Source organism: Electrona antarctica, assembly GCF_951216825.1.
Source record: "Electrona antarctica genome assembly, chromosome: 9".
Lineage (NCBI taxonomy): Eukaryota > Metazoa > Chordata > Actinopteri > Myctophiformes > Myctophidae > Electrona > Electrona antarctica.
Window position 1 is genome coordinate 7987161 of NC_136790.1, and position 12085 is coordinate 7999245.

The 12085-nt window shown below is 41.4% G+C and overlaps 1 protein-coding gene across 1 annotated transcript in view; it reads left to right on the plus strand.

The window, feature by feature from the left end:
• Nucleotides 1-12085, plus strand: part of col2a1b (collagen, type II, alpha 1b) — a 78795-nt gene that overhangs the window by 36780 nt on the left and 29930 nt on the right. Inside the window, exons 21-27 of the mRNA XM_079510849.1 lie at nucleotides 1280-1378; nucleotides 1535-1588; nucleotides 3141-3248; nucleotides 4079-4132; nucleotides 6660-6758; nucleotides 8850-8903; nucleotides 11208-11306. Of these exons, the coding sequence (XP_079366975.1) occupies nucleotides 1280-1378; nucleotides 1535-1588; nucleotides 3141-3248; nucleotides 4079-4132; nucleotides 6660-6758; nucleotides 8850-8903; nucleotides 11208-11306 (567 nt within the window). The remainder of the gene's footprint in view (nucleotides 1-1279; nucleotides 1379-1534; nucleotides 1589-3140; nucleotides 3249-4078; nucleotides 4133-6659; nucleotides 6759-8849; nucleotides 8904-11207; nucleotides 11307-12085) is intronic.

The following is a 12085-nucleotide window of genomic DNA, read 5'->3' on the forward strand; positions in this document are numbered from 1 at the left end:
AATGTTACTAATTCGCCAGCTGTCACATTAGCAATTTCTCACAGTCAGTTGATTTTTTAAACCACCGGGATCATCAGTGTATTTTTGGAACACAGTTCTTATTTGACGCGATATAAGAAAAGTCTGTGGGAATTCAGAATGGGGAAAAACCAGCTAGAAATGAGTAGGATGTGCAATTACATCAGACTTTGGTGCTCTATTGAGAGTAAAACCTGGCTGGGTGTTAGTAGAGAGGGAGGTTGGTGAAAGCATCACCAACCGACCTTCACGAGATTTCTAGGTAGTTCTAGGTATCGGGGTGGCATCTTCCTGGCATTTAATTGACTTAGGTCTGTAAAATCTGCAGAAAGATAAGCAATAGTTACTAGTAAGTAGAACTATATACAGACCACACATACATTTCTACCCATAATGCAATGCTGTGCCACTAACCACAATAAAGCACGACCTCTAGTGTTTTATTGCTTTTATAAAACGGTTACTAAATAGGGTAACAAGAAAGTCACAGACATATCCCGTTAAAAGTAGTTTAAATAACAATTGATGTGGTTTGTACAGTAAATGTGAAATTAATTGAGCAATCTGCAATATTCGCCTAATATGTTATCAGACACCGGTATTGTTTTTAGCAATTCTCCTAGCCACAGACTCAGAGTGATATAGGCCTACTGTAGAACTGTAGAATATCCTTAAGAAAAATGCTGTTTGTCTTATGTCTTGTATGTTACCAGTGTTACCAGATGGGCCGTATTGGTTCAAATAGAGATTGTTTTGAGGTAGCGTTAGCATTAGCTCGGGGGAGATATTAGACGTTTAGGCCAGAGGCTGAGGTTGTGAGCCACTCTGCTACAGTAGCATCAGAATTTGCAGTCATATATTCATCGTACATGTCAAGTCTGAGTGTTCACAAGTGGAGCCAAATGGACCCATAAGTTACACATCCATAAGGGTCCATTTGATTCCGTTTGTACGCTCTCGGATTTAAATTTACATTGATGATTCTCATCTATTATATAGCGGAGCTGCAATTCCTTTTATGCACTCATGATGGCTACCAGGGTTTTATATTGCACATTGCATTACATGCCGAAGCTCTATATTAAGGAAAAAGAAAATACAAAATACAAGCGGAGCAAGTCCAGAGGCGACTGACCAGAGTCGTGGCATCATGGAATTTCTGAAGACTGAATGATCAAGTTAATTGATTATTGGGTTGTTTATTTTTTTATTTATCAATTTTTCCTTCATGGATATCCTCTCTTGTCTCTCTGTGCTGTAGGGTGGTCCCGGTATCGCTGGTGCGCCTGGTTTCCCTGGCCCTCGTGGCCCTCCGGGGCCTCAGGGAGCCACTGGACCTCTTGGGCCCAAAGGAACATCTGTACGTATGCCCTCAATGGTTCCCCTTTTTTTTACACACACAAGAACACTTTACTGTTGCCAAGGGCTTAGCCAGCGGTGGAAACAGACCAGAGTATGTTGTTAAATGTAACAAAACCTCTCTCTCTCTCTCTGTCTCTCTCTCTTCTCTCCTCAGGGAGACCCTGGTATTGCAGGGTTCAAGGGGGAGGCTGGACCAAAAGGAGAACTCGTAAGTGTTTTGTTTTCCCCCCCATAGACTGGCAGTTATCTTTGCAGTGTCCCTTACTCTCTCGGAACATTCAGGAACTCCCTGTATACCACATGTCACTCACTCAGTCACACTCACACCCCCCACTAAATATCTTCATACAATATAATGAATAAGTTCTCTCCCAGGCATAAAAAAGTTGTCAATGTGCACAGACTTGAAACTTGCTAGAGATTAGGTCAAAATAAGAAATGTTTCTGCACTGCAGCTTTTTTTGTTTGTTTTGTTTGTCAGAGTTATGTTGTTATTTAGTTTAATGCATTTTAATAAAGCACATATTGATTTGAAAACTCTACACTAGTCCCTGGAGAGAAACAAATATGATATTCAATTTAAAATGTGCATAACTTCTTAATTGCGCAATGAGGTTTAGCCAATGTTGACTCAATTATTCAGAGACTCCGTAACCTTTTAATGACTTTGGAGAAAATGTAAATGGATACAAAAATCTAGACCCCAGCAGCATCCATATTCTGGGGGGATCATTAGCCCAAAAATAGCAGATGTGTGAGCTTGGCTGATGTGAGAGAGATGTGGTGTAGACTGAAAAGTCAGCCCAAGTACAGAGTCAACTCGGGTCCAATTTACTACGTCTAGAGCAGTGGCTCCCAAGCTTTTTAGCTTGTGAGCCAAAGGAGAAATTATACATTTCCCTGGGACCCAATTTAGTGAAAATAGCCGATGTACAAGCTCACAAGGCGATGGTTTGTGCCATGTTGCTTAAACATTTGTTTTCTAATTTATGGAATTTAATTTAAAATAATTTTATTTATTCAAGAAATTACTTAGAAAAAATATTTAATTCGGTATTAATTCATGAAAACTTTTGCTTTTTTTCAAATGTTTTTTGGAAAATGATGACATTTAAAAGCAAAATGTAGGAAACAAAAAAACTAAGGGACCCATACAAATGTGTCCGCGACCCACAAACGGGTCCCGAGCCACTGTTTGGGAAACAGTGGTCTAGAGGCTTTATATATAGTCGAAGTCTTCTTTAATCTGCAGCTGAATGACATTAGATGAAATTGTCGCTAGAAACCAGTACGGGGCACTATAGAACACAAAATGTAACAACGTTTACAGAGGTTTGACAAGATACAAAAATATACTGAGCTCATGAATGGAAACATTCAAGAACTTCCATCCCTATCCGTACAATACTTCTTTCTCTCTTTCTTTTTACAAATTTACAAATTACGGGGTCCATTTGAGCACTCTCAGGGTTATTGGGGTCCTTGACATTAGAACCACTGTGCTACACAACACTTAAACGGAACAGATCCTTTGTTTTAATCATTGGTAACACCTGTGTAAGGTTTCTTTCCAATAGTGCTGCTGTGCAGGAAGCCTATTTAAATAAATACCCTACACTACCTTCTGGGCAATCTTATTTACAGATAAATCAGGAACAGAGAGATGGAAGAACAGAATAATCAAACATATTTATAGAGTGACCATTGTAAGCAGACTCTTTCAATCCTAATGGTAGTTTGTGTTTGCGTGTGTTTGCTAGGGACCCGCTGGTATCCAGGGCCCACTTGGCCCGGCAGGAGAGGAGGGCAAGAGAGGCCCCCGAGGTGAGCCTGGTTCTGCCGGACCCCTCGGACCTCCCGGAGAGAGAGTGAGTAACCATCACATCTACATCTGTCCCATGTGCTTTGTCCATGTATGTTTGACCACCGCGCTCTGACGTCTGGTGCGGCATCCACTCAAATCAACATAATGAAAAATAACGGTGCTGTATCACACTCAGTGACAGGAGTGAATTTCAGCTCTTTTTTTCCCCGTCATCATACTGAACGACAGACGTTCTTCAGTATGATGTAGGAAATACAATTAATTGAAATCCACTCTTGTGAGTCTTGTCACTGAGTTTCACTTGGCAATTCATTGCCACACATAATTGCGATTAACGATTGAATTGTGTTATTTGGCGTTGGAACACAGTAACATAATAAAATAAAAATCCATTTCTGTTTGTTTTTAGGCATTGAAGTTGCACAAGGCAGATATGACAAAGACAAAGACTTGACATATTTTAACTTTATACTTTTAAGAAAAAAAACCTCTACACGGTATTTAAAATCCCCACTGTGTTAATTTAACCCGGATATTGTACAATGGGTCCATTTGGTTACATTTGTACACTATCTTGATTTACCTAGTTTTAGTCGACTATACAATCTTAAACTTTTAGTCTTTTTGTCTTTTAGTCTCTCTTAGTCTTAATGCAATGTAGATTTTGCCAGAAAAGATTTAGTCTTAGTCTTTTGAATAACACACCATTTAGTCTTAGTCCTATTTAGTAATCTGAAATTGTTAGTCTTAGTCTAGTCTTAGTCGACTATATATCAAAAACCTTCGTCTTTTAGTCTCAGTCAACAAAATTAACACTGCTGTTCAGATAATGATCTTCATACTGTATATGTTTTGTTTTTGTTTTCTCTTTAGGGATCTCCCGGTAACCGCGGATTCCCTGGTCAGGACGGTCTAGCTGGTCCCAAGGTGAGTGTCACCATGGCGATGTCTGTCCCCAAGGGGGACATAGAGGCTTATTATGATGTCTGTCCCCAAGGGGGACATAGAGGCTACATAGAGGCTTATTATGATGTCTGTCCCCAAGGGGGACATAGAGGCTTATTATGATGTCTGTCCCCAAGGGGGACATAGAGGCTTATTATGATGTCTGTCCCCAAGGGGGACATAGAGGCTTATTATGATGTCTGTCCCCAAGGGGGACATAGAGGCTTATTATGATGTCTGTCCCCAAGGGGGACATAGAGGCTTATTATGTCCCCAAGGGGGACATAGAGGCTTATTATGATGTCTGTCCCCAAGGGGGAGCTAGAGGCTTATTATGATGTCTGTCCCCAAGGGGGAGCTAGAGGCTTATTATGATGTCTGTCCCCAAGGGGGACATAGAGGCATGTCTGTCCCCAAGGGGGACATAGAGGCATGTCTGTCCCCAAGGGGGAGCTAGAGGCTTATTATGATGTCTGTCCCCAAGGGGGACATAGAGGCTTATTATGATGTCTGTCCCCAAGGGGGACATAGAGGCTTATTATGATGTCTGTCCCCAAGGGGGACATAGAGGCTTATTATGATGTCTGTCCCCAAGGGGGACATAGAGGCTTATTATGATGTCTGTCCCCAAGGGGGACATAGAGGCTTATTATGATGTCTGTCCCCAAGGGGGACATAGAGGCTTATTATGATGTCTGTCCCCAAGGGGGACATAGAGGCTTATTATGATGTCTGTCCCCAAGGGGGACATAGAGGCATGTCTGTCCCCAAGGGGGACATAGAGGCATGTCTGTCCCCAAGGGGGACATAGAGGCTTATTATGATGTCTGTCCCCAAGGGGGACATAGAGGCGATGTCTGTCCCCAAGGGGGACATAGAGGCGATGTCTGTCCCCAAGGGGGACATAGAGGCTTATTATGATGTCTGTCCCCAAGGGGGACATAGAGGCTTATTATGATGTCTGTCCCCAAGGGGGACATAGAGGCTTATTATGATGTCTGTCCCCAAGGGGGACATAGAGGCATGTCTGTCCCCAAGGGGGACATAGAGGCATGTCTGTCCCCAAGGGGGACATAGAGGCATGTCTGTCCCCAAGGGGGACATAGAGGCATGTCTGTCCCCAAGGGGGCGCTAGAGGCTTATTATAGCCGCTGGAGCCAAATGCAGTGGTGGGAAAAGTACTCAATGGTTTTACTTAAGTAAAAAGTATCAATACTGCAATGTAGAAATACTCAAGTAAAGTTACAAGTAAAAGTCCGGAATTCCAAATTTACTTGAGTGAAAGTACAAAAGTATTGGCATCAAAATGTACTTAAAGTACCAAAAATAGAAAGTACTCGTCATGCATAATGTCCCATGTCAAGTTTCAAAATGTATAAAAAGTCCTACAAGCTCACAATGCGTTGCATCGCGACACATTGTGATCTTGTAGATCTGCTATTTCCAAATGGTAAAAAATGTATTTAGAGCTGAAGTGGATAATGTATCATTAAAATGTACAACGTAACTAGTAACTAAAGTTTTCAAATAAATGTAGTGCAGTAAAAAGTACAATATTTGCCTCTGAGATGTAGTGGAGTAGAAGTAAAAGTACATTGGAAATACTCAACAATGGGTACAGTAAAGTAAATATACTTAGTTACTTTCCATGTTTCCATGTTTATGAGTGTTAGGATTACCAGGACAGAGGCTAGTGTCCTGTATGTTTAGAATAGTCGTGGGAACAGAGGGTATGCGCGTGACATCATCATCATACCCAGGCGTTATGCGGGAACGCCTACTGAGTGGCAAAAAAACTACCTTCTGGCCTCGACACCCCTTACATCCAAACAGAAAAGTCCTATCTGGCCTAAATTACGTTAAACTCACTTTGCCACTCCCTTAATGCATGCACAAACCCTCTATTACAATACATATGTATTTGAATTTCATGCCATGGTCATGCTGATGTTACCCAGCTGCCTCATACATTATCCAATGTATGTAAGAATTGTATCAACATTTTTACCAATACCAACGACATCCCTATCGCTAAGGAGTGACATTTTAAGCTTTTAAAGCATTAATCTTAATTAAACTATTGACTGAAGTTCTTCAATAGCAGCCTGAGGATATTGGTGGTCTCCGGTTAGTGCTTTGTTCTGTGTTGGTTCAGTGCTACACATAATGAGCTCACACATGGAATCAAATTGGTCTCAAATGATCTGTCCTAGATTGAGATCTCCAACAGCGATCTATGCAGTTCCATGATGTGGCCACAAGGTGCCAGCTTGGTTCACTAAACCGTGATTTATATATATAGCATACATACAGTATGTTCTGTATCCATTATCCCTTGGCATATTACCTTACTCGATTAATCAAATCCATCAATGCACTCATCTGCAATCTGCATTAATGGGATTGCCCCCTTGGTCTGGACCATGGGAAATTAATTTAATTTTTAATTGGACTGACTGACTGGCTCTCACTCACACACACGTTGCTAACTCTCTGTCTTTCCATCCAGGGAGCCCCAGGTGAGCGCGGTCCCGGGGGAGCAGGTGGTGCCAAGGGTGGTTCCGGTGACCCCGGGCGTCCCGGAGAGCCCGGTCTTCCTGGTGCCAGAGTAAGTCCCATGTCATTTCTTCTCAAAATAATTTCCTTTCATATTCACCGGTTTGACTTTGTCTAAGGGTTGAGGCATGAAGCTACATGGAAGGTACGGTACATGACAATGCCAGCTGTAAAATGCTTAATTTATTTTTAAGGTGAAGCAAGGGGGCTTTTCAACACCACCCGATTTATGTTTCAGCCATAGACTGTAACAAATAATGGACAAAGTGACGCCATTGGTTGACGTGTTTTTTCAGTGATTTCAAATCCGCCACCTTTTAATATCCGGTCCCAGATGCTAACGGAGGTGAATGCTATTGGCTGCAAATGCAGCGAGGGCCAAAATGTATATAGAGCTGAAGTGATTTATGTATGTTTTTTAATAATAATAATAATAATCAAAATCTACAAAATAACTAGTAACTAAAAGTTTTCAAATAAATGTAGTGTTGTAAAAGTACAATATTTGCCTGCTCTGAGATGTAGTGGAGTAGAAGTAAAAATATTGGAAATTGGACATACTCCAGTAAAGTACAAATACCTCAAAATTGTACTTAAGTACAGTACGTATGTAAATGTACTTAGTTACTTTACCGCTGTCAATGCCATTCTACGCTCCTGGGCCGTCCCACAGTGTCACCTGCAACCAGCAGCATTCACTCTGTTTCTGCCTTGTAATCCAAACTGGCCAGAGCACACAATGGCATGTGGCCACTTTGCACTGCGTAACAGGTTTGGAGTGATCATTTCGACCCCACCGGGTTTAACGTTGGTTCCCAAACTTTCCAAAACAGAAATTAGACCCAAATTAGTGAAAATAGCCGATCTGCGAGCTCACAACGTGTTGCTTCATGCCACGCTGTTTTCACTACTTCTTAAATATTTGTTCTAATTTATGGAATTTCTTAGATTTTCTTTCATTTCTTCACGACATTACTGAGAAAAAAAAGATTCATTCATGAAATGTTTTGCTTTATGGGGATGTTTTGAAATAATAATAATTAAAAACCAAATTTAGGAAACAAAAACTAAGGGGACCCATAACAATGTGTCTGCGACCCACAAATGGGTCCCGACCCACTGTTTGGGAAACTGGAAGAAGCACTTCTGACTGATGTCAGTCTGTACTGTAATGACCATGGATCGGGTTGGTGATCCAAAGGAGGTAGTCATGACAACCACCTTCTTTTATAGGAACACTCCTTTGTTTGTAACACACTGCACACCAAGAACCAAAACAACTCAAGGGCTACAGCTCCTGGTTATTATTACTCCAGCTAGTCTCTCATGATTCAAAACCATTAAATACACATAATAAGTCATTTAACAGAAAACAATGTAACACATTAACCACATGAACTCTAGCGTCGCTATTCTGTGGCGAACATGCAGCGAAAATAGCCGACTTACAAGCTCACAGCACGACGTGCCGTGAGCTTGTAGATGTGCTGTTTGTTTGGTGCGAAGGAAGAAAACCAGGGGGTCTGGTATAGATCCCTGAAGGACTCCGGTCAACTTTTTTGGGGCTGATAAAGTATTGATTTTGACCACGACGGAGGCGCACCGTCTCACCACCACAGTGAGCCAAAGCAAGCGAGTTGTCGCGCCGACCGGCTTGAGCCGACACAGCGCTATATATACATTTATATTGGCTATGTTAAGTTACGTCCCAATAGGCACAGAATCCTAAATCATGTTTTGAGGTGAGCGGTTGCCCCGATTACTGGCCAATCAGAGTGCATCCTTGCACAAGTGCACTGGCCAATCACAGTACGTTCTTGCACTAGTGCACTGGCCAATCACAGTACGTTCTTGCACTAGTGCACTGGCCAATCTCAGTGGTCCTTGAGGGGGCCCCAGTGGGTCCCCAGCAAAGTGAGTTAATGCAGCATCAAAAAAATCAGTTTGACGCCCCAATATAACGTTTTCAAACTAATCTTGACAAAATTACTTTTTTAACAACACAAATCTCGTATGGGGGTGCAATGGGGGTGGGCTCGCTGACATGAAAAAAGAAGCACTCAAACGTTCCTAGCTTGTGTTGTGTCTGTTGTTGTGAGAGACATGATGACTCATTTGAATGTGTTCTACTTTCCACTTCTAGGGTCTTACTGGTCGCCCTGGAGATGCCGGTCCTCAAGGCAAAGTCGGACCTTCTGTAAGTGCACTAATGCATGCTGTGACGTCATTGTCATTATTATTATTACCTTCTGTAAGTGCACTAATGCATGCTGTAACATAAATTATTGTTTTTGATTGTGACTGGTGATATGGCAAATGGTCATGTGCCACGCACTTAGTCAATTTGAAGGTTTTACATTAAGTGTTGCAAAATCACGGGCTATATCGATATTATATCCATATCGTGTCTTTTCCTGTTGTTATTCACTTGGATACATCGCCTAGCCCATGAGGTTCTTGGGGATGCGTCTACAAGATAACTAGTACTAGCTTTAACCCATTCAGTATCAAAACCCCTTTTGGTGTTATACTTTAGCTATAGCTATAGAAAAATCGTGAAAATGTGGCACAAATCTTTGAATATATATTCTTTCAGAGCAAACGTTTTTAACTCAAATCTTTTCTTCTGGGGGGGTCCCTCCATGGAACAACATATTTTCAGATGTGGGTCTGCTCTGCAGCCAAATACATATAATTCTGGTTGAGCACCACTGACATAGAAACCTACAGTAGGGTTTTCAGAAAACTGTCTGATTTTTTTAAGAATCGGCCTCAGGTCTAAATGGGTTAACTCAGCATTGTTGCCCTTTAATTATGCAATACTGTTATTGCCCAATAGCTTCATTGAGAGACTATCAGTAATTGGCTTCAATGTTCACTTTCAAAAGACATTTTCAAATTCAATTAAAAAAGTGACTCACCTCGACATAACAGCTGTTACGATGGCCTTTAAAGAGGTAGTGCCGTGATCCCCCCCCCCCCCCCCGAACATGATCATCAGGTACTATGATTATACTAACAGAAAGATTTTTTTCTAAATGGTGTACAGAAAGTGTTAAAATTATGTTTTTATGTGGCCACACCCACCAGTTCATTAAGTATGCCTGGTTTGCCTAGTGGATGGTAATGGGGTGATCTGAACTGAAGCAGCCCACAGCTGTTGTTGTATGATAAAGGGGGAGGGGTTAGGGGAGGGGATGATATTGTGATGTCACTATATAACTGTCATTTCCATTGGGCCTTTTGACCTGGGCCTCGATTGGGCCTTTTGAGAGACCAAAAATAGACAGGGAAGACATATTTGAATATTCTAGCCACACCTGGGGGTCTATTGGAGTAATGTTAACTCCATAGACACATACAAAGCAGAAAATGGCGAACAAGAAGGCACTGGAGCAGCTCAGACGATTTAGGCCCTTATTTTATTAAAAGCAGAAAATGGGTTAGGGTTAGGCACTCCATCTTTAAATGTTGACTTGTTTTAGACCTGCATTTTCTGCGGAATTGTTTTTTTCCCCATCTTAATGGAATGGTCTGCAAAGCACGTTTGTTTTGTTTTCGCTGCAAGGCAGTGGCCCTAGAAGGCTCCACTGAACCCAAAGACAATTTGTTAAGTGGGTAGGCAGCTCCCCTGGGCACAACCACCCAGTCCAACAATAGAGGCTAAATGACTCATTGCATTTCCTTTTTGTTTTCGTTTTGTGTTGTGCTTCTCACTTTTGGTGCTGAATATATATATATATACTGATATGATGTTCTTGTTGAGTACACTGAACATTAAGTCTGTTGATGTATTGATTGATTGAGCAATTGGCCTTTGTTCGCCCATTTGTTCAAACTAATCATCACGTTGCATCCCCTTTGCTGAATTTATGGGAGAGAAAAGTCTGTTTTGGTTTTGTTTCCATCATGTCTCCTAACCATGCTGTACTCTGTGTCTCCTAAACATGCTGTACTCTGTGTCTCCTAAACATGCATGTACTCTGTGTCTCTGTCTCGTAAACATGCTGTACTGTCTCCTAACCATGCTGTACTCTGTGTCTCTGTCTCGTAAACATGCTGTACTGTCTCCTAACCATGCTGTACTCTGTGTCTCTGTCTCGTAAACATGCTGTACTGTCTCCTAACCATGCTGTACTCTGTGTCTCTGTCTCGTAAACATGCTGTACTGTCTATGTCTTCTAACCATGCTGTACTCTGTGTCTCTGTCTCATAAACATGCTGTACTGTCTATGTCTTCTAACCATGCTGTACTCTGTGTCTCTGTCTCGTAAACATGCTGTACTGTCTATGTCTTCTAACCATGCTGTACTCTGTGTCTCTGTCTCGTAAACATGCTGTACTGTCTATGTCTTCTAACCATGCATGTACTCTGTGTCTCTGTCTCGTAAACATGCTGTACTGTCTCTGTCTCCTAAACATGCTGTACTCTGTGTCTCTGTCTCGTAAACATGCTGTACTGTCTATGTCTTCTAACCATGCTCTGTGTCTCTGAACACAGGGAGCATCTGGAGAGGACGGCCGCCCCGGTCCCCCTGGACCCATGGGAACACGCGGACAGCCTGGTGTCATGGGATTCCCAGGACCCAAAGGAGCCACTGTGAGTCATTTCATTAAACATAAAAAAAAAAAAAAGGTGTTAGAAAAAATGTGCTGAAGACAAATCCATAAATCATTATTATATATGGAAATCATGCAAAATTAAATAGTCTTTAGTCAGTGCTACTCAACCCGCGGCACGTGGGCAGCATGCGGCCCCTGCTTAATGTATCTACGGGACGTCATGGTCATACCAATAAAAACAGAATTAGTTATTTTCATTGTGAACAAGATGGTAGGTATTGTATTGTTTGTTCTAAGAGAAAGTGATATGGCCTGATGTCAGTCGAGTATTAACCACTTACTTATTTATTCACCTCTAATAATTGGTTAATTATAATATGTTCTCTTCACATTTTGTGAATGAAGCCTCATTTTGTTAACTTCATCACTAATCACAATGTTTTCGTTCATTGAGGTTTTATTATAGATGGAAATGTGACGTTTCCTTAATTTTCTAAGACATTCTTTATTTAAAAAAAAATACTTAGCCATCTTAAGTTGAGTAGTGCTGATCTAAGTTGAAAGAAATACTTACACCACCTTATTTTTGAGGGTGTCCAGCGTTGAGGGTTTGTGCGAACACAAACATTGAATGCCATTGACAATGAATGGCCAGCTTTGAGGGTTTGTGCGAACACAAACATTGAATGCCATTGACAATGAATGGCCAGTTTTGAGTGTTTGTGTAAACTCAAGCATTGAAGACAATGCTTGAGTTTAACTCCATTTTCTTAACTCCATTTTGCTTAATCACTTGAATACCCAGCATCGCTATTC